Genomic DNA, 26,934 nt, shown 5'->3' on the forward strand with positions numbered 1-26,934 from the left:
TAAGCGCTGCATTGGCAACAGTCGCGCTTCGCCGGTTTCGCAACTGAACTCTCAGCTGCTATTGCTCCTCTGCAGTTAGTTGCTGTTGCTTCTGCTGCTGCTGCTGTTGCTGCATTGCGCGTAATCAGTGAAGCAACAAACCGTGGCAGCTAGCTGCAACAGCAACAATAACACGCCAGCAGTCGCGGCTCTGAGGAAAAACTTGAATGCAGTTTTTCGCAGCGAATGACACAGTTTCACACCAGCACGGGAAAACACTAGCACACACACAGAGAAGAACTTCTTTTCTTTCTTTCTTTTTTTTTTTGTTGGAGAACAGACTCCTTTTCGGCTTACATTTGTTCCCCTTTTCGGGATATTAGTTTGTATTGGTAGGCGATTTTATTTCACAATCTAGCATAGCATTTCACGGTGGCAATTGATGTTGCAAATGTTGCGCTGCTTGCTGCTGGAGTTGCTGTTTTGCTTTTAACTGCGACGCGATGATGTGTGGTTGCAACCGACGGCGGCGCCTCGAAAAACAATGTCAAATAATGACGCGGCGACATCAACAGTCCACTATTGACGACGACCTGCAACCGCTCGAGCGACCAAGCGTGCCAAAGGAAATTTCTACACTGAGCCAAGCCGTCCGTCTTTGACTGACTGCTGCTCGTTCGGCTGGCAACAGCAACACATACACATACACAGCGGCAACAACAGCAACACACAGCGGCAACATCAACACTCACGCAAGTAAGGAGAGAAAAAAGGCAGCAAAAGCAAAAACACAAAACTGGCAACGAAAGCAGAGCACACAGTAAAGATGAAGTGGTTGCTGTTGTTGTTATTGTTGCTGCTGATGTTGCTGCTGTCTCGCACACCAGCAACATTTGCTCTCCGCTCGAGCGCGAGGAAGAGAGCTAGAGGTATCAAATACCAGCTGAGCGGGAGAGAGCTGCCCGTGTACGTGTTTTGCATACAAATGCGCCACTCAAGCGAGACACGCACATCTATACGGTTTTCGACCACTTGTTTGACTGCTTTGGCTTTAGCCCTCTCTCTTCTACGCTCTCTCGCATCAGCTGAGCGCTCATGTTTTGATGCTCAGCAGCTGACTGCGCTGGCGTTGCCACACAGCTCGGTAACAAGAGAACACGGCAAAGTGGCAGTAGAATAGTAGCAGAATCTACTACTTTTTTAACGCATTGAACAAACCTAGGATAAACTCTATAAATAACAATTAGAAATTAATTTTCCACGAAAAGGGATAATTGTACCGTTCGTATGAAACATTTAAATGGATTTCTCATAAATATATTGCCATTGTTGATTCATTAACACATGGTTTTAATGATCACAGGTAAACGAAATAAATTCGGCAAATTTAATGGCTAACACAATTTCGTACAATTGACGCAAACATCACATCACTTATGTACTTTTACCAAGAACACTAATTGGCTTGATAACAATCTGTTCAACTAAAACATCATAGAGTTTTGTTAAAGCGCTAAACATTTATTTAATACGTTTAATACTCTAAGCATGTTATAATTTTTTTCTCAGTTAAAATGACTGCTCTAATTGACTTAAACAAATTACCTGGGATTTGGGTAAGCTCATGCTCAAGATATTTCACTCACCTGAAAGGAAAACAGAAAATAAAGAATTAAAGATATATTCCAATTTGTTATTCTCGATGGTAAGGACCTCCAGCTACGTGGTTCTTATCAATGAAGTGACCCCAAGCCCGCATGAAATAGCTACTCCTCTGACCATCAAATCTCTCCACAGGGAGTAATTATCACGCTCTTTTTCGGCCAGGAAGAAATAAAATCAGTAATCAAATAGAATGGAGCGGTAGACGAAAACCGAAGAACACAGGAACTGCATTTGCTGCCTAACTTACACAGAATCTAGACCCGAATAAGAAAACATAATATAAACGCATCGTCATTCTGCGTAAATAAAGTTGAAAACAGGAACACGCAATGCACTTAGATAAATTTGGACCGACATGTGTGGTATTCATTAAGCGAATAACTAAAAAGAATGATTAACAAAAACACAACAGTACCAACCCACATAAACTTATTTTATATTTTTAAATTTACTAGACAATTGCATTAATACACTTTTTTTCGAGTGTATCTCAAAACAGCTGTCCATTGACGAGCTGAAGAAAAACAAGAACAAATACGACTGGGGCGAAAAGGTGAGAAGCGGATAGAGGAAAAGGAATCTTGGCAGCAGAGAACGCGCACCTGTGACCGCCCGCAATGCAACCGAAACGGCGGCAAGTTCATTTGCACCACATCAAAATTTCATCCACACTATGCTGCGCACACACACACACGAAGCGTGTAATGGAACATCTGATCCGTACCGCCAACTCTATGGCCCTCTCTTTCCACCCACACAGCACAGCAACCATCTCACTTGCTCCAAAAGGTGGTAACGCTCGGCTGCTTTCTAGCGGTTCAACTGCTGCCATTTGCCATTACTCGAATTGCTTTGTGCCCATTACTTATGGCAGCGACTGTTGCCGTCGGACAGCAAAAACGGCACACGATCGCGATCTGCGGATATTGCGGATGTTGCGGCAAGAAGGTAGGAAAATGCAAAATGGTAGTAAACAGAGTTTACAGAGACCACCAGGATTCGGTACAATTAAATACAATATTTTATAGGACATTTTAAGGCATTACATGTTGACTTCTTTCAGAAGTCAGATGACAGTTTCGATCAGTTTGATAACATGTTTAAGTGCCTTAAAATACAATTTGTATATAAATGCCATGTTGCATTTATACCTTCAGTTATATACTTTTGCTCCCAATAAAAAGCAAAAAAAAAAAACATAAAGAGTTGCTCCATTGGCTTATAAAAGTTCAAACAATGTGCCGCAAAAGTTCATATGCACTAAGGGTAAACTTTTCTTATTTGTACTAGGTACATTGAACAATGAACATATTCTTTTAAAGCAAAAATTGTATTTATATTTACGCTGGAAGTAGATAATTTAATGTTGGTTATGATTATTGTTAGCATAGTATGGCAAATATATACTTTCTTTACACTGATTTCCATAATTGCTGGATGCTTTTATCGTAGCCATGCTAATGATTTCTTTATTGATCAGAAAGAATATTTTATATCAAAGTTTTACCGAGACACTAGTCTTCCATACGTTCAATTTTCCATATAAATATTAACTTGGCAAACAACTTGGTTGTTGCTGCTTATCAAACTTAATATTTGATTTATGATTACTTGCTGTTACTCCACCCCTCCCCAACCAACTTCCCTACTTAATTGCAAAGTGAAAGAGTTAAGGAGATTGTTTCCTGGTGCTCGAGAAAAATAACAAACAAACAACACAGCTGCATATGTATGCAAAGAAAATACAATTGTTCAAACTACACTTTACACTGAAAACAAATGTATCAAACGTTTTCAAGAATAAAACCCAATTAATGTTGAGTTCTACATTTTTGGCAAATATAAGTTTTTAAAGAAGTTCCTTTATAATAAAAAAGGTTAAGAAAGTAATTTTTTCTATTGATTATGTTTGATACAAGCAATTCAATAAATAGTTTACGAATATTTCTCTAAATTGTAAATTGTTATTCATCATATTATTTTTATCTGTGTACTTAGTTTAGTGTGATTTGTTTTTATTGCTGCCGTGCCTGCGATGTTGTTGTTGTTGTTTTTACAGCTCGCTTATACGTTTCTAGTTTCGCTTGGGGCTGCGATTCGAGGGGGTTGGTGCGGGGGAGTGGCCCCACGAAGGGGGTCTCGATCTGGGCGGTGGGGCAGGGGGGCGGGAGTTCCGTTTAGTCGGTCACGCCACCACATAAATAAGACGGAACAACAAAGCGTATCAAGATGTTGTTGCCAGCGTTACTGTAGTTACTGCGCTGTTGTTGTATCTGATGTTGCTGCCGTTATTATTGTTGTTGTTGTTGTTGTTGTTAGTGCTGCTTCTGCGGGTCATGCGCAATGCCAATGACGTCAGATGTTGCCATCAAATTAGGAAATGCGCAAAAACAAAAAACAGCCACAAAAAATGGCAAAACAATGAATTTGAATGAGCGCCACATAAACGAAAACACATACGCATAAACACACAGCGGTAGTTAAATTAATAGCAATGAAACAATTGGCGCTCGTTTTGTACACTATGCTTGAACTTAAATGGTAGTAAGAACCATAAAAAATCTTTCCTCTTAAAAAAAAATAAGTGCTTGGTCAGCGGAAGTACAAGATAAATGGATCAGCTTGATAAAAATGATAAAGTGATTAAAAAATTTTTAAGTAAATTAAACTTTTCTTTTCCTTATTAATTAATCATTTTAAGTAAAATATGTACATACATGTTTTCTTATTTTTTTTTAGATAATTAAATAGTTTGGGTTGGCTTCTATATCCTGCGTGTCCTTCATTTTAGAAAAGTGTCCTTCATTTGTGCCCCCCACTGTAGACTTAATATGCGTCTCGGACGTGGCGCTGTGAGATTTATGTGTCGCCGTTAAACGAAAGGGGGGGCGTGTGTAAATCGCGTCGGCGGAGGTTAATACCGAAATGCTAACAGTAATGTATATGTGCAGCAAACGTCGTCTGGAGGTGTGAATCACCAGAGACCCAGCAGAGGAAACCTGCCTCCTGGTCGCGCCACTAAAGTTCGCGGGGGTTTCTCCGCAACATGGAAACCCTACAAGAACCGAAAAGCAGACCAAGGAAAAATGCGCCGCAAATTTAATAATTTATAAAACGGATGGCGTTGAAGTCGAGCCGGGAAATCCAATAACAAAAAGAAAAGCGCAAACACCGATAGGCAGACGCAGAAATCAGCTGTTTGGCGAACTTTGCCCGCTGTCAGCACATGTGATGCGGCGAGGGAAACTGGAGGAAAATGAGCGAACTTCGAGTCGCAGAGAGTTTCCAACAAACGGAAAGAAAGAAAGAGAGAGGTAGAGAGCGAGAGCGAGAGTGAGAGAGAGGTAAAGAGGGTGAAAGTGTAATCATCACCCAACTCTCACACACACACACACACACACACCATTGCCTTGGAAAATTGCCTTGTCCCTAAACTAAACGAAGGCAAAAGAAACGACGCAGTTTTCGCGATTTTTCCAAGGCAATTAAGGTGCTGTCCAACATGAAAGAAAAACTATAAAGCCCGTCAAACATTTTGGCAGTTTCCATCAACCCATTAAGCTGAATAAACAATTCGCCATACTTTTTAAATAGACTGCAAATCGAATGCAACAAAGAGATTTTCACATTTGGCGGAATCATGCTATAAATATTTTCATTTCATCAAACTTATTTCTAACAATTTTCCCGGAAAAGATCAATAAAAAAAAGTATGGAGATAAAGAAGTTTTGCATTGAATATTTACAAACGGCAAATAGAATGACCAATAAATAATTCAAGCTGTGAACTTTCGATTAACGAAAATTCAAAGATAAAAGGGTCTGCTTCTTAATGGAATATTTAATTTGAAAGTGTTTGCACATTTTCTATTGACTAGAAAACGTTAGCTGTGTGGCAAAACGTTTATATAAAAAATAAATAATAATTTCTTTTCTATGTTTATAAGTCAGAGAAGTAAATATTTGATATTGTAGAATTTATTAGTAAGTCTATTCAACTTCTGTAAATGCAAGGGAAATTATTATGATATTTTATGTCCTAGAATGCACTTGCTGATTTGATTTCAGGATATACATATATTTGATTTCATAAATATATAAATCTATTAAATTCCATAGTTTGCCACTCCTTACCGACAGAAGCACGTGACGGTCTCCTCAACGTCCAGCGGGAGTGACAGTTGTCCTGCAGCCTGAGCACCCGTGCCACCTGTTCCCCCACTAGCGCCACCCGCTCCGCCGCCACCCGCGCCACCACCTGCTCCAGAGGCATTACCCTTCCCGCCATTCTGGCCATTGGCATTTTGGCGCGGCACAGCGCGTCCGGGAATGTGACGCGAAGAGGCATGAAGGAAGGTGGCGGCGAAGGTCGACGACAGTGAGGAGTGCGAGCTCGAGGGGCGTGGCGTGGAGGCGGTGGGCGTTTGGGGTGCCGTCGAGGATCCATCGTTGGTGGCGTCTGCCAAAGGAACCGAGGAGTAGCGAACGAGGATCGCACGGCTAACGCGATTGCCGCCCGTTAAATTCGAAATGGCCCAGTTCATGGCCAGCGGAGAGTTTGGCTAATGGAGGAGAACTAACTGGGGGAACTAAACGCTTCCGCCGCTCGACTGCAACTGAGCTGTTGTTGGCCGGGCCAAAAGGCAAAAGGGCCAGTAGAATGGTGGCCCCTTCTCGCACATACTAAACATACACAATCTTCGTTTGCAGAAAATTGGTTTTGCCTAGTGATTTCAAGCCACGCCCCAGAACTTGGCCAACTGTCCGTCAATCAATGGATTCCCCTTTTCTAAGGCTGCAAAAAATTGGCCAAGTGTCGCTTTTCTCTCTCGCTATTTATGCCTTTCCACACAGCATTTGTTTCACACATTTTTGCTGCAGTTTATTTGTAATTTTCCTTTTTTTTTCCCCTGCACTTGCACCCGTTGCCGGCTAATTCAATTAGAGTTGTACTAAGTGCGCTTCAAGGCTGGCGGAATGCACACGCCGTCGTCGAAACAGCGAGGGTTGCTAATGAGGTATGCTGCAAATTTATGACTACTTGCTCGCAATTACCCTATGCACATACATATACCATTTCATATTTTCGCTTGTGCAAAATTCAATTTCCCGAAAGAAAGGCTTTAATTGCCAAAGGTAAGTGGGCACAAAAGCTGTAGGCAAATAGATCAGCAAAACAGAAACTTTACAAAGTTGTATTTATGTGAACATTTCATTTGCCTAATTTAAACAGCTTACTACTTTATAAGCTTAGCTTATAAGGAATCATAAAGATCAATTTAATAAATATATATATTTAAGGTTTTAGGCCCAAAAGATAAATATTTATATGCCCTGAGTGCTCGTTTTCCCCAGTGGATGTGAAAGCCCTACTCGCTGGTAGAAAATCGATAGCTTTTCTCTTGCCACATTTTTAATTCTTATGCCTGCTCTAATGAAACCCCACTCCGCTCCATTGGAGGGCGATGACGTCCGGCCCAGTCCGCCCAAAAAAAGAAAAAAATGAAACCCTTTCCCCGGATAAGTCCGTGTATCTCGGATGATGTTGTCCTCCGCCGGCAGAGCCATCAACTGATGTGTACTTTTCCCCTTTTTATTTTCTTTTTTTTTTTTTGGTGTATGGGGTGTGACATGTGACACAATTTGTTTGTTCTTTGTTGCTCTCACATCGTTTGTTTTTTTTTTTTTTTTGTGTTCCTTTGCAGCTTTGGATGCTGCGACAGTCCACAAAAGAGTGGCCCCCGTGTGTGTAAATATGTGCGGACATATATGGTATATATTGTGCCCTGTTATATAGATTCTACTAACGACTTTAGCATCTGGCGAAACACACACAAAAAAAAAGAGACACACGTAAGCATAAAATTGTCAGTGGGTTGTGCGGACTTAATTTATCTAGTTGACCAGGAAGGCTTTTATTATGCCCTCCAGCCTCCAAATGTCTGTTTCTAATCAACTCGATTTCCGCAATTTGCCACCGCTCGATTTTCCTGTCTAATCACCAAATTGTGCCTAATTGTGCTTCTTTCTGGACTTTATGCCTTTAATTGGCGTTGTTTTCCAAAGGGATAAAATGCAAAAGACAAGGATTGACAACCCCTATAACTAAGATGAAGTCAAAAACAGATGGCTATAATTAAAGGGTAAACTTAACAAGCTTATAAATATGTAATCTATGTAGAAATGCTGACCCAACTCCACGTCAAGTATAAATCACTTAAATTATTCTAAGCTACCCAATGGTAATGTGTTTTAGTAGATAAACCATAATCTATGGAGAACTTTGAATTGTTTAAGCTGACAAACACAAATAGAACTCAATATAAAACAAAAAGGTTAAAGTCGAAAATTAACTAAAAAGGTTACCTGGGTAGCCAGGGTGGAAATCTTAATGTTGTTTCCAAAACTCCCAGAAAGGAACAATTTGGGGATTATCAACCACCACCCCAACATCTTGACCGGTTTTTACCTTCACAACCCTTATATCGTATCCATCTATACCTTCAGATTTTCCTTTTGCCTTATTAAAATTCCTTTATTTTTCATTAGATCAAGGACTCAAGATGTAATCTTAAAAAGTGGATGAAAGTCACAAAATGGTAGTTTGCTGTTTTTATGTGATGTTTTTTTTTCATAAACTATCTTCGTGTTTCAAACCAAACATCTTCTATACATTGAAACTAGTTTTATGCAATAACTTAAATATATTTAAGGCTGGGTAATCATACCTACTTCATAGGTATTTTACATACTTCCCAAATATTACACACTGTGTGTTGTGCATTCCACATTCTAGAACTAAATCGACGGCATTGTGGTAATGAAATTGGCAAGTTCATTAAACCTGCTCTTATCTCCAGAATTCCGACCCTGCTGCAAGGCATAAACAAAAGCAGAAGAAGGAGGAGGAGAAGCACAGAAGAGGCGGCGAAGACGAGCACGAAAATAAACGCAGTGCAATGCAATCAAAGTGCAGCGATGGCCTTGCGACTCCGATTCGTGGGAAGAAGAAGACGCTGCGGAGGACGATCACGCACACAAGCACACCGCACACTCACACACACACGCGCGTACTCCTATGGATTTACGTTTGGAACTCGGTGGTCAAGTAATACGAAAAACTTGCGACTTGGTGACTTGGTAACCACATTTGAGAAATCGATAAAAAGCCCATTGATTTTCATATGCCCCAATCACAACAAAGAAATGCCTGACATGTAACTTTTTTTGTGGAGTGAGTGTACTACGGCACTGTCTACAAACACCGTCAAAATAATGGATTTATATGTGGGGAGTAGGGAGACAGAGAAAGGTTTTTATGTAAGAGGCGCCATTGGAGCATTACGGAAATACGAAGTATAACTCTATTTTATAATGATAACGTACATATATTTCGACTGCTTGTTTGAGTTCCTAAGTGCAGACAGAGGTTCCTTGGTCAGTTAAGGGCCCTTTGCAGGGTATTTGGGCTTCTACGCCTGTGGTAAGTGCGACGAAAACAGAAATTTTCTGTCGGCGAAAATGCGAAACGAGGCCAATTGGCAAAAGGCCAAATGGCGACGAAAAAGAGCCGCAGAGGCAATAGCAGACGGAAAAAAGCAGAGGACATCGAAGACAAAGCGACGCAAGAGACCAGCCAAGAGGTCAAAAAAGAAAAAAAAAACAGAAGAAATACCCTATATATCAGTTATTTTTTTCGGGACTAACACTTTCGAGCCATAGATTACATTGTCTTTAGTGGTGTAACGGTACTCACCCCATAAGCCAATCGACAGTGTCGCGCAGATATTCCGGAATTCGCTCCAGTTTGACGGCTGTTTATCTCGGAGAACTGCTAATTTTCCAAAAGTTTTTCCCCAGCTGAGGAGCTAACGCACACACTCTCGGCGACCGACGGACACAGACACACGGCACGCACGCACACACGCACGCACGCTCACGATTAGCGGTACGCTGACGATCATTCACGCACACCACCACGCCACCCAGGATGTGGAGATCACCAATTTCGTAACTCTTACTTTCGTCAATCAATATTATTTGGTTTCCAAACTTTGCACATCAAAATTTTTTCCTGCTTCTTCTTCACTTGTTTGTGCACTTTGTTGAGTCCCGTTATCGATGCGACCTGATTGTTATCGATAGGCAACGTCTGCGCACACATTCGATAGCAGATGCGCCGATTTTGTGAGCATGATATAAAATTCACTGAATTTCTAGAAATACCTGTTTGGTTTAAGCACTTAATGTATTTGCAGCTGCAAACTGTTGGTGATAGATCACCTTAATATCGTTTTAACAACTGCTGTTGTGAGCCTGCAGCCCTGGTTGTTGACAATCAGCAGCTTGGTTGCAGTGTCGTAGTAAATGGGGATTTAAAATGTAGATATTAAAGCAAATAATATAAAAGCATAGTGCATACAAATTATCCTTTTAATTAGTATTTAACTATAATTTCAACAGTATTAAATGAAAATACTAATTAAATTAGCAATATTTTTTTCAATAGAGCGACAACCCTGAGTCTATCGATAATCCAACAGCTGACAGCAGGCTATGCAGTTCCACTGACTTACAGCTGTTAAAATTACATAAAAATGGTACTGTGTTAAATCACATTGTTTTAATCAAAAAACAAATGTAAAATATTGCGAATCTCTTTCGTTTCATAATATTAAATTGTCCGTGCGATGTCGACCAATACGAATTATTCCATTCCGAAGGCGAGCTCCGTAATTCTGGCGGGTCTTAGCGTGGCCGCCGTGGGATTCGCCGGAAAGCACCTGATGCGCCGCATGCCCCAGATGACCACCAAATTCAACGAGGCCCTCAAGAACCTGCCCAAATACGATGCGGAGAGCATGGCCGCCTCCAAATACTACAAGGGCGGCTTCGATCCCAAGATGAACAAGCGGGAGGCGTCCCTAATCCTAGGTGTCAGCCCCAGTGCGTCCAAGATAAAGGTAATGTGGAGTTCTCTTGCTTAGGATCTCTCAGAAGTCCGAGCTGTATACTTCTATAAAGGCATTCCAAGCAATGAAAAAGCCGAAACTAAGTAGTTCCTGTGATTGTCAAATTTGTTTATATAATATTTATGGTATTGGCTTAAATCAAATACTCCTTTGGCTTAAATACAAATATTCTTATTCCTATATTTGTTTACAGATTAAGGACGCGCACAAGAAGATCATGCTGTTGAACCATCCGGATCGAGGAGGATCTCCCTATTTGGCGGCCAAGATCAACGAGGCCAAAGACTTTCTGGACAAAGCGAAGTAGTCATCCTCTCCCCGCCGTTCAGTGCAAATAAAGTAGTAGTTCGTGATTAGCATGTAAGCTGAAAGTCTTATGCGTTTTATTACGACGGTTGTAAATTATATATTTGAGAATTGTGACCAAGGAGTTGTTACTTCAAAAAACAGGATAGTTTTCAATGTTTATTAACAGTTGAGGATGTTCATGCATATGTGTTGTGGCAAGACCATTTTCCTTTTGACAATAAAATAGGAAAATCATATCCACATGATTCAAGATGAATGAAGAAACGAATATAGATTTCATAACTTATATTTAAGCGTATCTGATGTGAAGGCATCCATTTCCAAGTCCCAAGTAAGAGTGATTCGGAAGACAAACGCACGCGTACAGCCAACAGTGAATAAACTTAAGCCTACAAGTTAGATGCTCTCCCAAATTACAATCTAAAATATATGAAAATAAATTTTAGTTCATATTTTATATAGATATGTCTTAGAATAGCTCACTATCACGCATCATTGGATTATGCATGCCATATGCCACATTGATAAAGGCAGCTAGAAATATTATAACGAATTTTGGGAACGGCTCCATGTGGTTGGTTTCTTTAGATTTCAGCAAGTGATTGTGTCTGCTTCCAACCATAAACTGAATACGCTTAATTGGATTTTTAGAAACCCGATTTAGTTATGAAGTTCTACCCAGTTTCAGGTGCAATTTACGGCTTTTATGAAGTTCTAGGGAATTAAACACACTAAAGCGACGTAAGAAAATCGAGACGAATGCAAGTTAAACATTTTTAACACGAATTTTATTTGTAACTGCAGCTCTCGTCCTCTGGAGTTTTTAATTTGAAATGCTTACACCGAAACTGTTTTAAATGTCCATATTTTACTGAAAAGTATTAAATTTTATATACATAAAAAATTAATGTTGTACTTACACGTTTCATTTTAAAATATATTATGGAATTATTAATTTATTAGTCCTTGAATTAAGCCCATTTTCCCCTCTACAGTTAACATATTTCTTTTCAGCAGTTTAAATAGTCTATTATTAAAAAGTACGTAAACCAGCATATGACAGCAGAAATAATACTTATATATTTAAACAAATGCTTTCAGATAGACTTAATTTTTTTGCAAATTTTTATTTACTCGACCCTGTTCAGATTAGGTGACGCGTTAGGTTCTCACGCTGGATAGGAAAAGACCAGACCTCCATAAAGCCAGATCATAGTTTGCTCAGACCATTGTTGAGCCCGCCAGAGGAAGTATAAATAGTGCTGCCAAAACACTAGAACAGCATCAGTTGATCACACTCAGTAGTTGCCAGTCATTATCACAATGAAGTACTCCTGCGTTCTGCTCCTTTTGGCCACTGTCGCCTGTTTCCTGGTGAGCCTGTCCAGTGCCAGTACCACAACCACAACTACAGATGTGTAGTATGTGCCTATGCAATATTAAGAACAATTAAATAAAATAGCATATTAACTTATGGCAGCACTTTGTTGCTATGTTTATGTTTATGTTTATGCACGCAGTTAGGCCAGGGCGGATGTAACATGATCACCCACTCGAAGGCCACAAAGTATAAGTGCATTGCCCACTCGAAGGCAAAAAGTATAAGTGCATGGTCAGCATTCACACGCCGACCAAATACATATTACATACGTACATACATATCTCGCTCTCCCGATAAGCCTAGATATATAAGATATACATAAGAACGCCGCTCCGCTGCTGGCGTACCCGGCAGCGCAGCTACGCGGATTAGCCTAAGTCCAAATATATTAAAAACTGTAAAATCAGAGAGACTCTGTAGACGTTGAGCTGACAGAACCATTACTGCCTACTCTAAAATCAAAAGAAGAAATTGAATAAATATATGTCAGCCCGACGGCTGCCTTCAACTTAAAAACGGACTTGTGTTCTTAATTGGAGTTCATCATTACATGGCGACCGTGACAGTCGTCCAACGCTGGACGAATTGACCAAAGCTGGTGAAAACAAAGGAACAAAGGAACACTGGACTGGAAGAAGACTGGACTAATTAAATGGAACTGCAAAAACCAAGGAAAAATCTGAGTGAGTAGAGTTCTATTGAGTATGGGCAAACACCGTGGCGGTTTGAAAACTAAGCTGAATAAACGTATAGCCCACGTAAGGTGGCTAATATACGGTCAGCAAACGCCACCGGTTTGGTCGAAAGCTCTAAAGCTACATGCAGAGCTAGACCACTTGTTGCAATATCAGCAAGAATTAAAGACCCATAAGCTCGAGAAAACTCACTCAGATAATATTAAAAATATACCCACAATTAATGAAGTTCCAAAATACCAGGCATGTCCAGCACCAGCACCAGCATTAACAAAACCAAAGAAGTCCTGCCCCCCTGGCTGCGAAGGAATCTGGAGTCCCCACTGCCTGGGGACTTGTGAGCGACCATCGACGTCTTCAGCGGCGAAGAAATAGACAGCAGCGAGGGAGTGTCAGCGTGCCACCCCCGGCGACGCCCAGCTGACACCCAACAAATAGACAGCAGCGAGGGAGTGTCAGCGTGCCACCCCCGGCGACGCCCAGCTGACACCTGATGAGCATCATCAACAGCAGAATATAATAATAAATATATATAAATATAAAGTAAATATAAAATATATATAGATAAGAAAAATTGTAAGAAATATTGTAAAACGGAGCATATACTATTATGCCCTGTTAACCCAATATGGCCCGTGAAGCCATAGCTAGAATCAGGCAGGCAACAATGTAAAATACAATTTTTTTTTACTCTTGCGAACATTGAAAGATTTTATAAATAGATAATTCCAAACATAAATGTCTATAGAGACAAATGAAATAAGTAAAACTGAAAATAAAAGTATATACAAAGGAAATTTTCTATTCTATTCTCCAAAATATAAAATTAGTATACCCAAAATGGGTCTAATAGACACTAAAACTGTGGACTCTACAGCCAATGTAATAAATAAAGTAGAAGTCCAAAATGCAGACTTGTTCTGGATAACCATAATACTAATTGTAATTGCATTAATTATGGTATCCAATGCATTAATAAAAATATACAAACTGCATAACAAGTGTCTTAAGAAACGATACCGTAGCACTGCTAACGGTATAGATAATATTTAAGGAAGATCTTTAATAAAGTCAATTATGAATGAAAATATGAGAAAAATTATATGAAAAAAAAAATAATAAATAAAAAAAAATATAAAACGTAATATTGAATTTATCTACATTAAAAAAAAAATATATACAAATGAATAAATTTGAAGTTATGAGTATACCACAGCATGGACTGGGAAAAGCTTGTTGATCAGATAAAAGATCAAAATGAAAATTTCAGAAAATCCTATAAGTGCTTAACGCAAAACAGATCAACACAAGCTGTAACAATCAATAGGAATGCCCAAGTCTTGGTAAATAGTTATAATGAAATCAGAGAGTTGATCCAACAAAATAGAAAGAATTTGGAACGCAAACAGTGTGCTAAGGCTTTGAACCTACTGGTGACATTAAGAGAAAAATTAATATTTATAAAAAATAAATTCAGTCTCCAGATAGAAATTCCAACCATAGTAAACACCCCACTAAGAATAAATTTGAATGAAGACAGCACTAACTCTGACGAGGAAGATAGGACTATAGTCAAGGAAGACATTAAAGAGGAAGATCTTCACGATCTAACTATACCAGCAAAATTAATGCTGAAGAACGACGATAAAACAAATAACGCAGCCGACTCCGAAAATAACTTAACCATGGCAGAAGAAGCAGCTGCCATTAGGTCTTACATTAGGGAAGTCGCCTGCACAGTGCCAGAATTTGATGGGCAAAAGATCCATTTACAAAGATTCATTAAGGCAATCAAATTGGTAGACCTAGCTAAGGGACCATTTGAAGACATTGCAGTTGAGGTCATTAAGTCAAAAATAGTTGGCACAATTTTGAACTCAGTTGACAATGAAACGACAATTCCAGCAATTATAAACAAATTGCAGAAAGTAGTTGTCGGTGAGACATCCAGTAATGTCAAAGCAAAGCTAGCAACAGTTCAGCAGAGAGGTAAAACTGCAACGCAATTTACCGCTGAAGTTGATAGCCTGAGAAAACTTTTAGAAGCTTCCTATATCGATGAGGGTATACCTCTAGAACATGCCACTGGTCTAAGCACCAAAGAGGCAATTGAAACCATGATACATCGTGCTGAGCACGAAAGTATCAAAACAGTACTGGAAGCAGGGACTTGCACCACTATGGATGCAGCGATAAGCGCATACATAAGAACGAGTACAAGAGTTACCGGTGACATCAATAAAGTGATGTACTTTAGAGGTAACAGACCCAATAGAGGATACGGAAATGCCAATAGAGGTAGTAACCGCGGTAGAGGCTTTAATAACAATAGTATTAGAGGCAACTACCATAACGGTTACCAAAATAACGGTTACCAAAATAACGGTTACCAGAATAACGGTTATCAAAACCGCTATAATGGAAATAATAACCGTTATAATGGCTATAACAGAGGCCGTTATAATGGAAACAGAGGCCGTAACAACAGTCAGAACAACTACAACAGAAACAATGCCAATGTACGAGTAATCCAAGAACAGGGAAACTCGCAACAGCCTTTAGGTACTCAGTAGAAGAAGATCGTAGAGTATACACCATCAATTATAATCTCAACATATTTTCTACATTCATTCATGCCAAAACAGGCGTAAAACTAGTTTTTCTACTTGATACAGGTGCAGATATCTCTATTCTCAAAGAGAACTCTGACAAATTTTCTAATATTCAAATAACCAATAAAATAAACATTCAAGGCATAGGCCAACAGAAAATTCAGTCTCGAGGACAGACTTTTATTGAGATACAGACAGGTAAATACGTTATCCCACACGATTTTCATTTAGTAGATAAAAACTTTCCAATACCGTGTGATGGAATAATCGGAATAGATTTCATAAAAAAATATAATTGCCAAATCGATTTAAACCAAGAAGAAGATTGGTTTATAATTAGACCAAACAATTTGAAATTTCCAATATATATTCCCATAGCATACAGCTCTGGTATTAACACAACGTTATTACCAGCAAGATCCCAAGTTGTCCGAAGATTAATAGTATCATCAAAAGATGATAACATTTTAATTCCAAACCAGGAAATTCAAACTGGTATTTATGTTGCAAATACAATCGCAACATCAAGTAATACATTTGTCCGAATTTTAAATACAACCGATTCCGACCAATTAGTCAATATGGACACTCTAAAATATGAGCCACTTTCGAACTACAATGTAGTTCAGGCAAATAGTGAACACAGAAATAAAACTGTCTTATCTCAATTAAAGAAAAATTTCCCCGAATTGTTTAAATCACAATTAGAAAATATATGCAGCGAATATATAGATATATTTGCATTAGAATCAGAACCTATAACAGTTAATAATTTTTATAAACAACAGTTGAGATTAAAAGATGATGAGCCAGTATACACGAAAAATTATAGAAGTCCTCATAGTCAAGTGGAAGAAATACAAGCCCAAGTTCAGAAATTAATAAAAGATAAAATAGTTGAACCATCAGTTTCACAGTACAATAGCCCTTTGCTATTAGTACCCAAAAAGTCAAGCCCGAATTCTGATAAAAAGAAATGGAGATTAGTAATAGACTATCGCCAAATTAATAAGAAACTTTTAGCTGACAAATTTCCACTACCGAGAATAGATGATATTTTGGACCAACTTGGTCGAGCAAAATATTTCTCCTGCCTTGATTTAATGTCAGGTTTTCATCAAATCGAACTGGATGAAGGCTCGAGAGATATAACATCTTTCTCAACCAGCAATGGCTCATATCGTTTCACGCGATTGCCATTTGGCTTAAAAATAGCGCCTAATTCATTCCAAAGAATGATGACTATAGCATTCTCCGGAATAGAACCGTCTCAAGCATTCCTTTATATGGATGACTTAATAGTCATAGGTTGTTCCGAAAAACATATGCTTAAAAACCTCACTGAAGTTTTTGGTAAATGCAGGGAATACAACCTAAAGTTACATCCTGAAAAATGTTCATTTTTCATGCATGAAGTCACATTTTTGGGACACAAATGCACAGACAAAGGAATTTTGCCGGATGACAAAAAATATGATGTCATTCAGAACTACCCAGTTCCACATGATGCGGACAGCGCTAGACGTTTTGTAGCATTTTGCAATTACTACAGACGTTTTATCAAAAATTTCGCCGACTATTCGCGGCACATAACAAGATTATGTAAAAAGAATGTTCCATTCGAGTGGACAGATGAATGTCAAAAAGCATTCATACATTTAAAATCTCAGCTAATTAACCCAACACTCTTGCAGTACCCAGACTTCAGCAAAGAATTTTGCATAACAACAGATGCAAGCAAGCAAGCGTGTGGCGCAGTTTTAACTCAAAACCATAATGGCCACCAACTCCCAGTTGCTTATGCATCCAGAGCTTTTACGAAAGGTGAAAGCAATAAGAGTACAACAGAACAAGAGTTAGCAGCAATTCATTGGGCAATAATACATTTCAGACCATACATTTACGGAAAACATTTCACTGTGAAAACAGACCATAGACCATTGACATATTTATTCTCGATGGTGAACCCCAGCTCTAAATTAACTAGAATAAGGCTTGAACTAGAGGAATATAATTTTACAGTAGAGTATCTAAAGGGCAAGGACAATCATGTAGCAGATGCGTTATCAAGAATAACCATCAAAGAGCTAAAAGATATAACTGGAAATATATTAAAAGTCACTACAAGATTTCAAAGTAGACAAAAATCCTGCGCAGGAAAAGAACAATTGGATTTGCAAAAGCAAACCAAAGAAATAGCTTCAGAGCCCAACGTATACGAAGTCATAACAAATGACGAGGTACGAAAAGTAGTGACATTGCAATTGAATGACTCGATATGTTTATTTAAACATGGAAAGAAAATTATTGCAAGATATGATGTTGGTGATCTTTATACTAATGGAATTCTTGATTTAGATCAATTTCTCCAAAGGCTTGAATTGCAGGCCGGTATATATGATATCAGCCAAATCAAAATGGCACCGTGGGAAAAAATCTTTGAACACGTTTCAATAGATAAATTTAAAAATATGGGCAATAAAATATTAAAGAATTTAAAAGTAGCGCTACTTAACCCGGTGACCCAAATAAATAATGAAAAAGAAAAAGAAGCTATATTGTCTACATTACATGATGATCCAATACAAGGAGGGCATACAGGCATTACAAAAACCTTGGCCAAGGTCAAAAGACATTATTACTGGAAAAATATGAGTAAATACATAAAAGAGTACGTAAGAAAATGTCAAAAATGCCAAAAAGCAAAAACAACAAAGCACACAAAGACTCCAATGACGATAACTGAAACACCAGAACATGCTTTCGATAGAGTTGTTGTGGACACAATTGGTCCACTACCCAAGTCAGAAAATGGTAACGAGTACGCAGTCACTCTCATATGTGATTTAACCAAGTACTTAGTTGCCATACCAATAGCAAATAAAAGCGCAAAAACAGTCGCAAAAGCTATATTTGAATCTTTTATTCTAAAGTACGGTCCAATGAAGACGTTCATAACGGACATGGGAACAGAGTATAAGAATTCAATAATTACTGACCTGTGTAAATATTTGAAAATAAAAAATATAACATCAACAGCTCATCACCACCAGACAGTTGGAGTAGTAGAAAGAAGTCATAGAACTTTAAACGAGTATATACGATCCTACATATCGACGGACAAAACCGATTGGGACGTATGGCTTCAATATTTCGTATACTGCTTCAACACGACCCAATCTATGGTACATAATTATTGTCCATATGAATTAGTTTTCGGTAGAACAAGTAATTTACCAAAACATTTTAATAAACTACATAGCATAGAACCAATATATAACATAGATGATTACGCTAAGGAGAGTAAATATAGGTTAGAGGTAGCATATGCTCGAGCAAGAAAACTTCTTGAAGCACACAAAGAAAAAAATAAAGAAAATTATGACTTAAAAGTAAAAGACATAGAATTAGAAGTAGGAGATAAAGTTTTACTAAGAAATGAGGTAGGTCATAAATTAGACTTTAAATATACGGGGCCCTATAAGATAGAAAGCATAGGAGATAATAACAATATTACGCTACTTACTAATAAAAACAAAAAACAAATAGTTCATAAAGATAGATTAAAGAAATTTCATTCATGATTGAATTTAAACTTATATTTTCCTTAATCATTTATACAAATTTTCCATACACTACGTATATTTTTATCTTTGCATTATAAAATCAACTATTGTTGTTCAAACAAAAACACAAACAAAATAAAAATAAAAATAAAATAATTTGCATTTAATAATCAAAATAACTTCACTAGGTTACGTTATTTTTCAAAAGGAGGGAGATGTAGTATGTGCCTATGCAATATTAAGAACAATTAAATAAAATAGCATATTAACTTATGGCAGCACTTTGTTGCTATGTTTATGTTTATGTTTATGCACGCAGTTAGGCCAGGGCGGATGTAACATGATCACCCACTCGAAGGCCACAAAGTATAAGTGCATTGCCCACTCGAAGGCAAAAAGTATAAGTGCATGGTCAGCATTCACACGCCGACCAAATACATATTACATACGTACATACATATCTCGCTCTCCCGATAAGCCTAGATATATAAGATATACATAAGAACGCCGCTCCGCTGCTGGCGTACCCGGCAGCGCAGCTACGCGGATTAGCCTAAGTCCAAATATATTAAAAACTGTAAAATCAGAGAGACTCTGTAGACGTTGAGCTGACAGAACCATTACTGCCTACTCTAAAATCAAAAGAAGAAATTGAATAAATATATGTCAGCCCGACGGCTGCCTTCAACTTAAAAACGGACTTGTGTTCTTAATTGGAGTTCATCATTACAGATGCCACCACGACCACAACGACCACCGCCTCGTCTTCGGACACCACTACCACGACAACTTCGTCCTCGGACACCACGACCACCACTGAAGCGTCCTCTTCCAAGAAGAAGAAACATGTGATCCACTATAAGCGCAAGGTGCACCGCCCCAAGAAGGTCAGGAAGATCCGGCGCAACCGCAACCGCAGCGGTTAAACTGCTTGAGTAAACCCACCACCTGATCCAACCCACTTCCCCGATACCCAAGATCCCGATTCCCGATTCACAAATAGCTTTATAATTTTACCTTATTTGCATTATGGCATTAATAAAATAATATATCAAAAAATGTTTCTTTTGCTTTGTATACATGGAGCAATTTAACTTTCGAACATATTAAAACAAATTAAAATTATACAAATAAATATTGTGCATTTATTATTGACTGTGAAAAATCATACCTATTTGTACAAATCGCTTCTAAGAATAAAAACCTAACTTGAATTATGATTCAATGTTCTTCTTCATCTGAGCACGAAATTGTGCAACGGATGCCATTTCGTTTTGATCCTTCTGCTCATCCATTAGACTCAGCCAGATTGTTTGAAAGTCTTCCTTCGAGACGATGTCCTTGAATATTCGTTCGATTTCATCCTTGCTACGCAATGCCTTAAAATCACTTGGCCATAGGCCACATAAGGTAGAAAACTCTGGATTAATTACGTCCCCGACACGTGTGTCATCCATATCCTGTTGAATGGGCGTCTTTTGCGAAGTTTTGTAGTCCCTGGACCGTGTTTCATCCATATCCTGTTCAATAGGCGCCTTTTGCGGACTATTAAAGTCTTTGAAAGGTGCTGCATTCATGTCCTGTTTAATGGACGCCTTTTTCGCAGTTTTGAATTGCGGTCCCTCTGGGGGTTTTTTCATCAAATCAGCACACAACTGACGATAGGCTGTATCCTGGTTGTACGTCACCTTTGGCATGGGTGTAATGGATCCAATCAAGGGCAGAGATTTCAGGATCGAAAGGAGATCGCATAGTTCCTCGTATTTCACCTTTTCCGAGCAGCATCCCTCGTCCACAAACAACTGAAAGTGGGACGCAGCGTTGCGAATCTTTTCCGCATCTGCCGGAATACTTAGCTTGTGCAACACGTTAATGACCTCGTCCAGTGGCAGTTGACGCTGCCCCTCCGTATCCTTTTTTCCCAAAGCCGAGATCACCTGGTTCATATTAAAGTCGTCCCGCTCCTGGAGCATTTTGCGCAGCATATTTAGGTGACTCACGGCAATCGCTAATTTCTCGGACTTTATGGAGGGTGAGGTGTATTCTAGCAGAGATCGGACATCGGTTTCCCGAGGCAGCGTGCGACCAAAGGTCATATTTTCGGGTATCTGGTAGGGATACCACCTAAAGTGATCGAAGGTTTTAAAGAGCACAAAATAAAAGTAGACTTTCATTCAGACTTACGAATACTTTTTGCCCAAAGGTCCTTTAGTGCGATCGTCAATGTCCTTTTGGGGTTTTTTGACTATTTTCAAGTGCTCCTCACCCTCCTCCAAGCAGTGTTTCATCTTGATACCTGAAGGATCGAGAGTCGGTGGCAAGCCGAAAGTATTAAAACGATTGAAGGGCTTTGAGTATCTAAACAAAAAGGTACGTGCCATTATTCTATAGCAATATTTGCAGTGAAATGCTCAACCGACCTGCGATTAATCTGTTCGGCGGGAAAGTAGTGATTATGACTGATAATATGTTTATCATGGTATTCGCCATACTCTCGATTGACCTGCTCGGCTGATTTTGGTGGCAGGACGATAGAGTACAAAGAATCATTGCAATTTGATTGCGTGATTTTACCAAAGGTGTGACTCAAATTCGTTACATAGCTCGGTTTTGAGTTAGTTTCTCTTGCTTCGCCCAAACCGGGCTTTTTATGGAACATATTCTCGCGAAATTTATTTTGAAGCTCGGCAAAGAGTCCCGGATTTTCATTATTGAGAATGTCACCTATTTGATGGGTGGGCAGCTTGGGAGTTCGTTTGGCTGGTTTGGGTCGACTTCTACGACACAGAGCCCTTATACGATCCTCGGCCTCCTCCTCCAAACTCACGACGAACAGACAATCCTTGGCCCCATTAAATTGCACGGTCGATGTCAATCCTGCAGCCCGTATTCCCGGATTTCTTTCTATGTAACGACCAATGTTTGCCATCTGTATTGTTTTAATAAAGTCCAGTGAGTATAGGATACTATTATGTGTTATTTGAATGTTTTGATATATGAGAATGTGAATACTCGAATTGCTCTTTAAGTTGACTTTTGTGTAACGATCTGTTTTTAACTTCTTTCTTACTTTCAAACTCATTCGACTCTTAATATGTTTTTTTATTTTCTCACCTACATGATAATATTATGAAAAGGAATTGCAATTTTTTTTTATGTAGATGCATGCATTTCGCAGTTCATTGCAGCACGAAACTGTGCGACAGATGCCAATTCCTTTAGATCCTGATCATTGGTCTTCTTCTTTGCCATTATACGCTGCCAAATATTTTCGAACGCATCCTTGGAGACAATATTATCGAATATTCGCTCTATTTGATCCTTGCTCCGTGGCCAAGTCTTGTCGCTGGGTCTGAGGCCAACTTTTATTGGCAGTTCCGGTTGTATGACATCCTTCACATGTGTGTTGATATCGTCCGTACGATGAGCACTCCGGTTTGGCCAGTTAAATTCCGGCGACACAGGTATATCTGCCATGCGATCCTTGCATAGTTTTGTATACGTAGTTTCCTTGTTGTACATGTTATCCGGAATATGGCCAATACATCCGACATTCGGCAGCGGTTGCTGAACGGAGAGTATACGGCAAAAGTGATCGTAGTTCACCCGCTCCGTGGGACAGCCCTCGTCGAGGATCTTACCGAAATGCGACAACATGGTACGAATTTTCGCCGCATCCACACGGATGTGCAGCTTGTACATGGTCCCAAGGATCTGCGAGAGGGGCATGTGACCCGTATGCTCCTTATCCTCTCTCTCCAGCGATGCTATCAGATCCATCATATAGAAGTCATTCCGCTTGTGAAGACTCTCACGCAGCCGATTCAAATAGGATAGAGCCATCACCAAAGAATTGTCCTCTTCACACGGCCTAATGTCCTCCAGCAACATTCTAATGGTGCACTTGTCCGTATGGGGACGATAGCCAAAGAACACGTCCGGCACTTTATCTAAGTATCTAAGTAAATAATATTACTTGAATTTATTTATTTATTTAATGAAATGCTTAGGCCTAATTTGCCACCATTTGCGCAAACAATAAAGAACAAACTTAAGTCAAGGTGGCAAAAATTTACTCTCTGACGTAAGCTTTACCCGGTTTTTTGCACAGTTACGATCGAGTGGAATTTTTTTTCGGTTAGGAAAGTGAAAAAGCCAGTATACTTACTTTTCGTATTTTTTACCCAAAGGAGCTTTGGTTTTTTGTACATAATCCATCCACGGTTTTGAGACCACTGTTAAATGCTCGTCACCTTGCATTAAGCATTTCTTCATGGTCGAACCACTGTGCTCGGCGCCTTGCAAAACTCCATAGGTATTCAATCGATCAAAGGGCTTATCGTATCTACAAAATATTTGAAACTGAAATTAAAGACAGCCGAAGTTCAGATACTCTACGAAAACATAAGCACATAAGTTTCATGCAGATAGCTTTCAAACTAAGAGACTAACTTTGGTAGAAACGGACAGACAGACGGACAAACATAAGGACAAACATACGGACAAACATAAGGACAAACATAAGGACAAACATACGGACAGACAGATAAACGGACGGACAGGCGAACTATACCAAACATATATCACGCTATAATATATATATATATCACTATAAACATACTATACTATAAACTACATACTACATACTATAAACATACTACCCACCTGCGATTGATCTGCTCAGATGGAAAGTAATGGTTGTTACTAACGATGTGACCTCGATGAAACTCGGCATATTCGCGATTAACCTGATCGGCCGATTTTTTCGGCATTATAGTGCTATATAACGTTTCCGCTGGAGGATTGGCGCGTCCGAAAGTATGACTCCAATTGGTGACATCATCGGGTTTCGAGTGCGTCGGCTGTATTTGTCCGGTTTTTCCAAACTTACAGTACATATCCTCCAGAAACTTCTCCTTGAACACAGCCACACGTGACTTTTGACCCTCGCTGCTAAGAAGTTCGCCCATTTTGCTCTCCGGCAGAATTGGCGATAGTTTTCCGAAGGGTTGAGGCTTGTTTCTTCTGCACTCCAATTCTAACTGATGACGAATTTCCTCCGACGGATGGGCAATGATCACGCAATCCTTGAAAGAAATCTTATCGTCCCCGAAGGAGGGCAATCCGGCAGCACGAAAGGCCCCATTCCTCTCGATAAAGTGTCCTTTGTTAGCCATTGTACACGGTCTGCTTATGTTTCCTATATTTTTTTTTTTATATATATTATGTATTCAGTTTTCTATGAGTGTCTTTAAATTTGTAGGTGAGCTTGATTCCTTTGACATTTTGGATATGTTGAACTCGGTTTGGTAGTTAAATCCAAGAAGATGGGTGGCTTTGTATGTGAGTATCGCAAGTAACCAAATTAAAAGATATATAGTCAAAATCATTAAGTTTATGTGACTATAATCGGAAAGTTACTTTGGTTATTGAAGTAGTACGTAACTAGTAACTGTTAAATGTTTTATTTTCTTCAAACTTGTTGATCTTAAGCCCTTAGTTCTTTCTGTGGGTCACAATCACGATGGTCTTGTGGCATCTCTTTGGGTTCTTGCACTTCCGCTTGGGAATGCGAGTGTGGCACCAGTTGTTGCCCCTCCAACAAAGCTTTTTGTGAGTGGAAGCGGCCGTTGTTGTTGTTGTGGTCGATGCTGCAGTGGTGGTTGTTGTTGTGGTGGTGGCATCAGTTGTTGTAGTGGTACTGGCAGAGGAAGCCACCTGGATGGCCAGGGCAATAAGGGCAACCACGAAAAGGTACTTCATCTTGTATTGGGTTGGGATTTTTCGAAACTTCCTTATCAAAGTGGAGACAAAGGGTGTTGTGATCAATTGGAATGAATAAAAAGTCCTTTTATAGTCGAATTCGACTAACTGTGTTTCTTGTTTAGGTCTGGCAAATACATTTGTCAAATAATAATTCATGAAATGAATATATATTGTCTTGAAGTCAAATATTTGTAATTCATATGGGCCCTCTTTCTATTGCTACCGCGATGTAAAGACAGCTGTGCCAACCCTAATACATTTTACCAATTACATAATACATATGTTGAATTTTGTTATTAATTTAGAAGGTTATGGAAAATTTCGGTTAATTATAGCCTGGTTTAATTTTGATTGTAGTTATATTTGATTTATGCTTATTTTAAGTGTTTTGCTTATGCCAATAAGATATTAGCTGACATGTAAAACTACTAAAGAATTCCGAAACTTTTTGTTATAAATAGCATCTAAGATTCAAAAGAAAGTATTACATTTGTTTTATATGCTTTATTGTAGTTTTTTTATTTGAAAGATGCTTAGGTCTAGCATCCATATTTGCATAGAGGATATATGATAGTGAAGTAGGCATATTTATTTAAAATATATTTAATTGTGATCATCTTAATTAATGACATATTTTTTCTTCACTTAAGATCTTCAGATTGCCACTGAGGTAAACTGTACAGATGAATAGTTTCAGATAACCAATTTCATTTCGTAAATTTTGGCATCCAGAAAGTAAATCCTCCGTTTATAGAAAATACTCAATTTTTTTTTCTTTTTTAAGAATTTATTTTTATACGAAAAATATTGTTTTTATATCTGTTAAAAGTGAATAGTCAAATGGACTTTTAGTTTTTCCTGTGGGTCACAATCACGATGGTCTTGTGGCATCTCTTTGGGTTCTTGCACTTCCTCTTGGGAATGCGAGTGTGGCACCAGTTGTTGCCCCTCCAACAAAGCTTTTTGTGAGTGGAAGAGGCCGTTGTTGTTGTTGTCGTTGATGCTGCAGTGGTGGTTGTTGTTGTGGTGGTGGCATCAGTTGTTGTTGTGGTACTAGCAGATGAAGCCACCTGGATGGCCAGGGCAATAAGGGCAACCACGAAAAGGTACTTCATCTTGTTATGTTGGAAATATTGGGAACTGATAATGGATTCAAAACCTTATCGCGGTGGTGCAAGAAAGTGTAGTGGTTTACTGAATTGAGATTATGCTTTTATAGATATCTGTTCAGTTCCGTAGATGCTGATAACATTTGTACAGAAATATAAATCAAATTGATTTCCTCACAAAGTGTAAACCTATCAATCAAAAGCTGTAAATATTTGTTTTTAAAACAGCTGCTACATAAAAACGAGCTATCCATTTCTTGGCTAAGCAACTTGTATCAAAAATCGGTCAGCTTTTAAGCTTTAGATTGACTGATTATGATATACAATTATTTTTAAAAGTATTTTCTTCTTAATTTTTGGCATATCTGTATCTTCATCGCACTTAAACTAGCTATGTAACAGGTATTCGAGAAACTCAATAATTACGATCAATGATTTTCGAAAATGTTTTACTTTCGGCGGAGCTTATAGAAACTGAAGGTTCGTGTACTCGGTAACAAGTAAGGTAAATTATGTGTAATGTTGATGTATCTATTTAAAAAGCTTAATAAAAATAGATATACATTTCTACATTTAGCTAGATTACCATTAAAAATAAATTAGTTTTTCTTTGCCAGGACTTTAATAAGTATTTAAGTATAATTTCTTTACTTTTTGAACTGTGTTGTGCTATAGTTCAACATGTCGGCTATGCAATTTGTAAGAGTTCAGATTTTCAATTAAACTTAATTGCTTACAAATTAAATGATAGTTAATAGTTAAATAATAGTTAGATAATTGTGTTGACAGGTTTAATACAATTTTAAAGAAAATCTGAAATTATTTTCCAGTTAAGGTAATTGCTCTCCAAAACAACACTCTTCCATATTGTTAAATTAAG

At 38.6% G+C, this 26,934-nt stretch overlaps 8 protein-coding genes and 1 non-coding gene across 15 annotated transcripts in view, besides 1 other annotated feature; 2 read left to right on the forward strand and 7 right to left on the reverse strand.

Moving 5' to 3' along the window:
- The window catches only part of Mob2, a 39,477-nt gene extending 29,737 nt beyond the window's left edge, over positions 1-9,740 (reverse strand). The window contains exon 1 of one of the 3 annotated variants that reach the window (NM_168461.2): positions 337-619. Coding sequence is in view for 2 of the 3 variants with exons in the window: in NM_168460.2 (NP_729714.1) it covers positions 5,779-6,188 (410 nt within the window). In the remaining variant the exon portion in view is untranslated. Of the gene's footprint in view, positions 1-336; positions 620-5,778; positions 6,247-9,400 lie in introns of those variants that run through there. The other 2 variants (NM_140217.2, NM_168460.2) reach the window with 2 other exon arrangements.
- Positions 46-200, reverse strand: mir-4968 (mir-4968 stem loop). The gene has a single exon (NR_048256.1). It is a non-coding gene; the product is annotated as a mir-4968 precursor RNA (primary transcript).
- Positions 9,503-11,819, forward strand: CG7394 (uncharacterized protein). Of its 4 annotated transcripts, NM_001274785.1 has the most exons (4): positions 9,503-9,592; positions 10,154-10,244; positions 10,368-10,607; positions 10,810-11,819. In NM_001274785.1, exons 2-4 carry the CDS (start codon positions 10,242-10,244, stop codon positions 10,921-10,923), a joined length of 357 nt encoding a protein of 118 aa, NP_001261714.1. In that variant the 5' UTR covers positions 9,503-9,592; positions 10,154-10,241; the 3' UTR covers positions 10,924-11,819. The 4 variants fall into 4 exon arrangements, with proteins under 4 accessions (NP_001261714.1, NP_001246717.1, NP_648475.1 ...); NM_001259788.2 differs by lacking the exon at positions 9,503-9,592 and having other exon boundaries at positions 10,180-10,244; NM_140218.4 differs by lacking the exon at positions 9,503-9,592 and having other exon boundaries at positions 10,180-10,244; positions 10,810-11,038.
- Positions 11,094-11,579, reverse strand: CG46412 (uncharacterized protein). Its single transcript, NM_001382139.1, has 2 exons — positions 11,409-11,579; positions 11,094-11,345 (listed from the first exon to the last, which is right to left on the reverse strand). The coding sequence occupies exons 1-2, from the start codon at positions 11,494-11,496 to the stop codon at positions 11,215-11,217; spliced, it is 219 nt and encodes a 72-aa protein (NP_001369046.1). The 5' UTR covers positions 11,497-11,579; the 3' UTR covers positions 11,094-11,214.
- Positions 11,820-11,989: 170 nt separating the features above from the next.
- CG33267 (uncharacterized protein) lies at positions 11,990-20,303 on the forward strand. The gene is given in 2 exon segments (NM_206324.4): positions 11,990-12,339; positions 19,912-20,303. Coding segments are annotated over 2 exon segments (285 nt in total). The 5' UTR covers positions 11,990-12,248; the 3' UTR covers positions 20,106-20,303.
- Positions 12,343-19,910: a mobile genetic element.
- CG33490 (uncharacterized protein) lies at positions 20,304-22,170 on the reverse strand. Its single transcript, NM_206325.1, has 3 exons — positions 21,600-22,170; positions 21,364-21,537; positions 20,304-21,303 (listed from the first exon to the last, which is right to left on the reverse strand). The coding sequence occupies exons 1-3, from the start codon at positions 22,106-22,108 to the stop codon at positions 20,394-20,396; spliced, it is 1,593 nt and encodes a 530-aa protein (NP_996047.1). The 5' UTR covers positions 22,109-22,170; the 3' UTR covers positions 20,304-20,393.
- A 100-nt stretch (positions 22,171-22,270) lies between these two features.
- Positions 22,271-24,551, reverse strand: CG33489 (uncharacterized protein). 2 transcript variants are annotated; one of them, NM_206326.2, is made up of 3 exons: positions 23,845-24,551; positions 23,348-23,524; positions 22,271-23,137 (listed from the first exon to the last, which is right to left on the reverse strand). In NM_206326.2, the coding sequence occupies exons 1-3, from the start codon at positions 24,354-24,356 to the stop codon at positions 22,333-22,335; spliced, it is 1,494 nt and encodes a 497-aa protein (NP_996048.1). In that variant the 5' UTR covers positions 24,357-24,551; the 3' UTR covers positions 22,271-22,332. The 2 variants fall into 2 exon arrangements, with proteins under 2 accessions (NP_996048.1, NP_001261715.1); NM_001274786.1 differs by having other exon boundaries at positions 23,845-24,420.
- Positions 24,513-25,002, reverse strand: CG33271 (uncharacterized protein). Its single transcript, NM_206327.2, has one exon. It carries the CDS (start codon positions 24,940-24,942, stop codon positions 24,676-24,678), a length of 267 nt encoding a protein of 88 aa, NP_996049.1. The 5' UTR covers positions 24,943-25,002; the 3' UTR covers positions 24,513-24,675.
- A 740-nt stretch (positions 25,003-25,742) lies between these two features.
- Positions 25,743-26,130, reverse strand: CG33270 (uncharacterized protein). The gene has a single exon (NM_206328.2). The coding sequence runs from the start codon at positions 26,058-26,060 to the stop codon at positions 25,794-25,796; it is 267 nt and encodes an 88-aa protein (NP_996050.1). The 5' UTR covers positions 26,061-26,130; the 3' UTR covers positions 25,743-25,793.
- Between the last annotated feature and the right edge of the window lie 804 nt (positions 26,131-26,934).

This window comes from Drosophila melanogaster, chromosome 3L (genome assembly GCF_000001215.4).
Source record: "Drosophila melanogaster chromosome 3L".
Taxonomy (NCBI): domain Eukaryota; kingdom Metazoa; phylum Arthropoda; class Insecta; order Diptera; family Drosophilidae; genus Drosophila; species Drosophila melanogaster.

What these genes read in the sequence shown, in the direction of transcription:
- CG7394 (NM_001144461.1), top strand. Translation starts at nt 10,335, where the DNA reads ATGTCGACCAATACGAATTATTCCATTCCGAAGGCGAGCTCCGTAATT. An exon ending in CCAGTGCGTCCAAGATAAAG is followed by an intron (nt 10,608 to 10,809) that starts GTAATGTGGAGT and finishes ATTTGTTTACAG; the next exon opens with ATTAAGGACGCGCACAAGAA.
- CG46412 (NM_001382139.1), bottom strand. Translation starts at nt 11,496, where the DNA reads ATGGAGCCGTTCCCAAAATTCGTTATAATATTTCTAGCTGCCTTTATC. An exon ending in TAATCCAATGATGCGTGATA is followed by an intron (nt 11,346 to 11,408) that starts GTGAGCTATTCT and finishes CATATATTTTAG; the next exon opens with ATTGTAATTTGGGAGAGCAT.
- CG33490 (NM_206325.1), bottom strand. Translation starts at nt 22,108, where the DNA reads ATGGCAAACATTGGTCGTTACATAGAAAGAAATCCGGGAATACGGGCT. An exon ending in GCCGAACAGATTAATCGCAG is followed by an intron (nt 21,538 to 21,599) that starts GTCGGTTGAGCA and finishes CTTTTTGTTTAG; the next exon opens with ATACTCAAAGCCCTTCAATC. An exon ending in CCTTTGGGCAAAAAGTATTC is followed by an intron (nt 21,304 to 21,363) that starts GTAAGTCTGAAT and finishes CGATCACTTTAG; the next exon opens with GTGGTATCCCTACCAGATAC.
- CG33489 (NM_206326.2), bottom strand. Translation starts at nt 24,356, where the DNA reads ATGGCTAACAAAGGACACTTTATCGAGAGGAATGGGGCCTTTCGTGCT. An exon ending in TCTGAGCAGATCAATCGCAG is followed by an intron (nt 23,525 to 23,844) that starts GTGGGTAGTATG and finishes AATATTTTGTAG; the next exon opens with ATACGATAAGCCCTTTGATC. An exon ending in TTGGGTAAAAAATACGAAAA is followed by an intron (nt 23,138 to 23,347) that starts GTAAGTATACTG and finishes TTATTTACTTAG; the next exon opens with ATACTTAGATAAAGTGCCGG.
- CG33271 (NM_206327.2), bottom strand. Translation starts at nt 24,942, where the DNA reads ATGAAGTACCTTTTCGTGGTTGCCCTTATTGCCCTGGCCATCCAGGTG.
- CG33270 (NM_206328.2), bottom strand. Translation starts at nt 26,060, where the DNA reads ATGAAGTACCTTTTCGTGGTTGCCCTTATTGCCCTGGCCATCCAGGTG.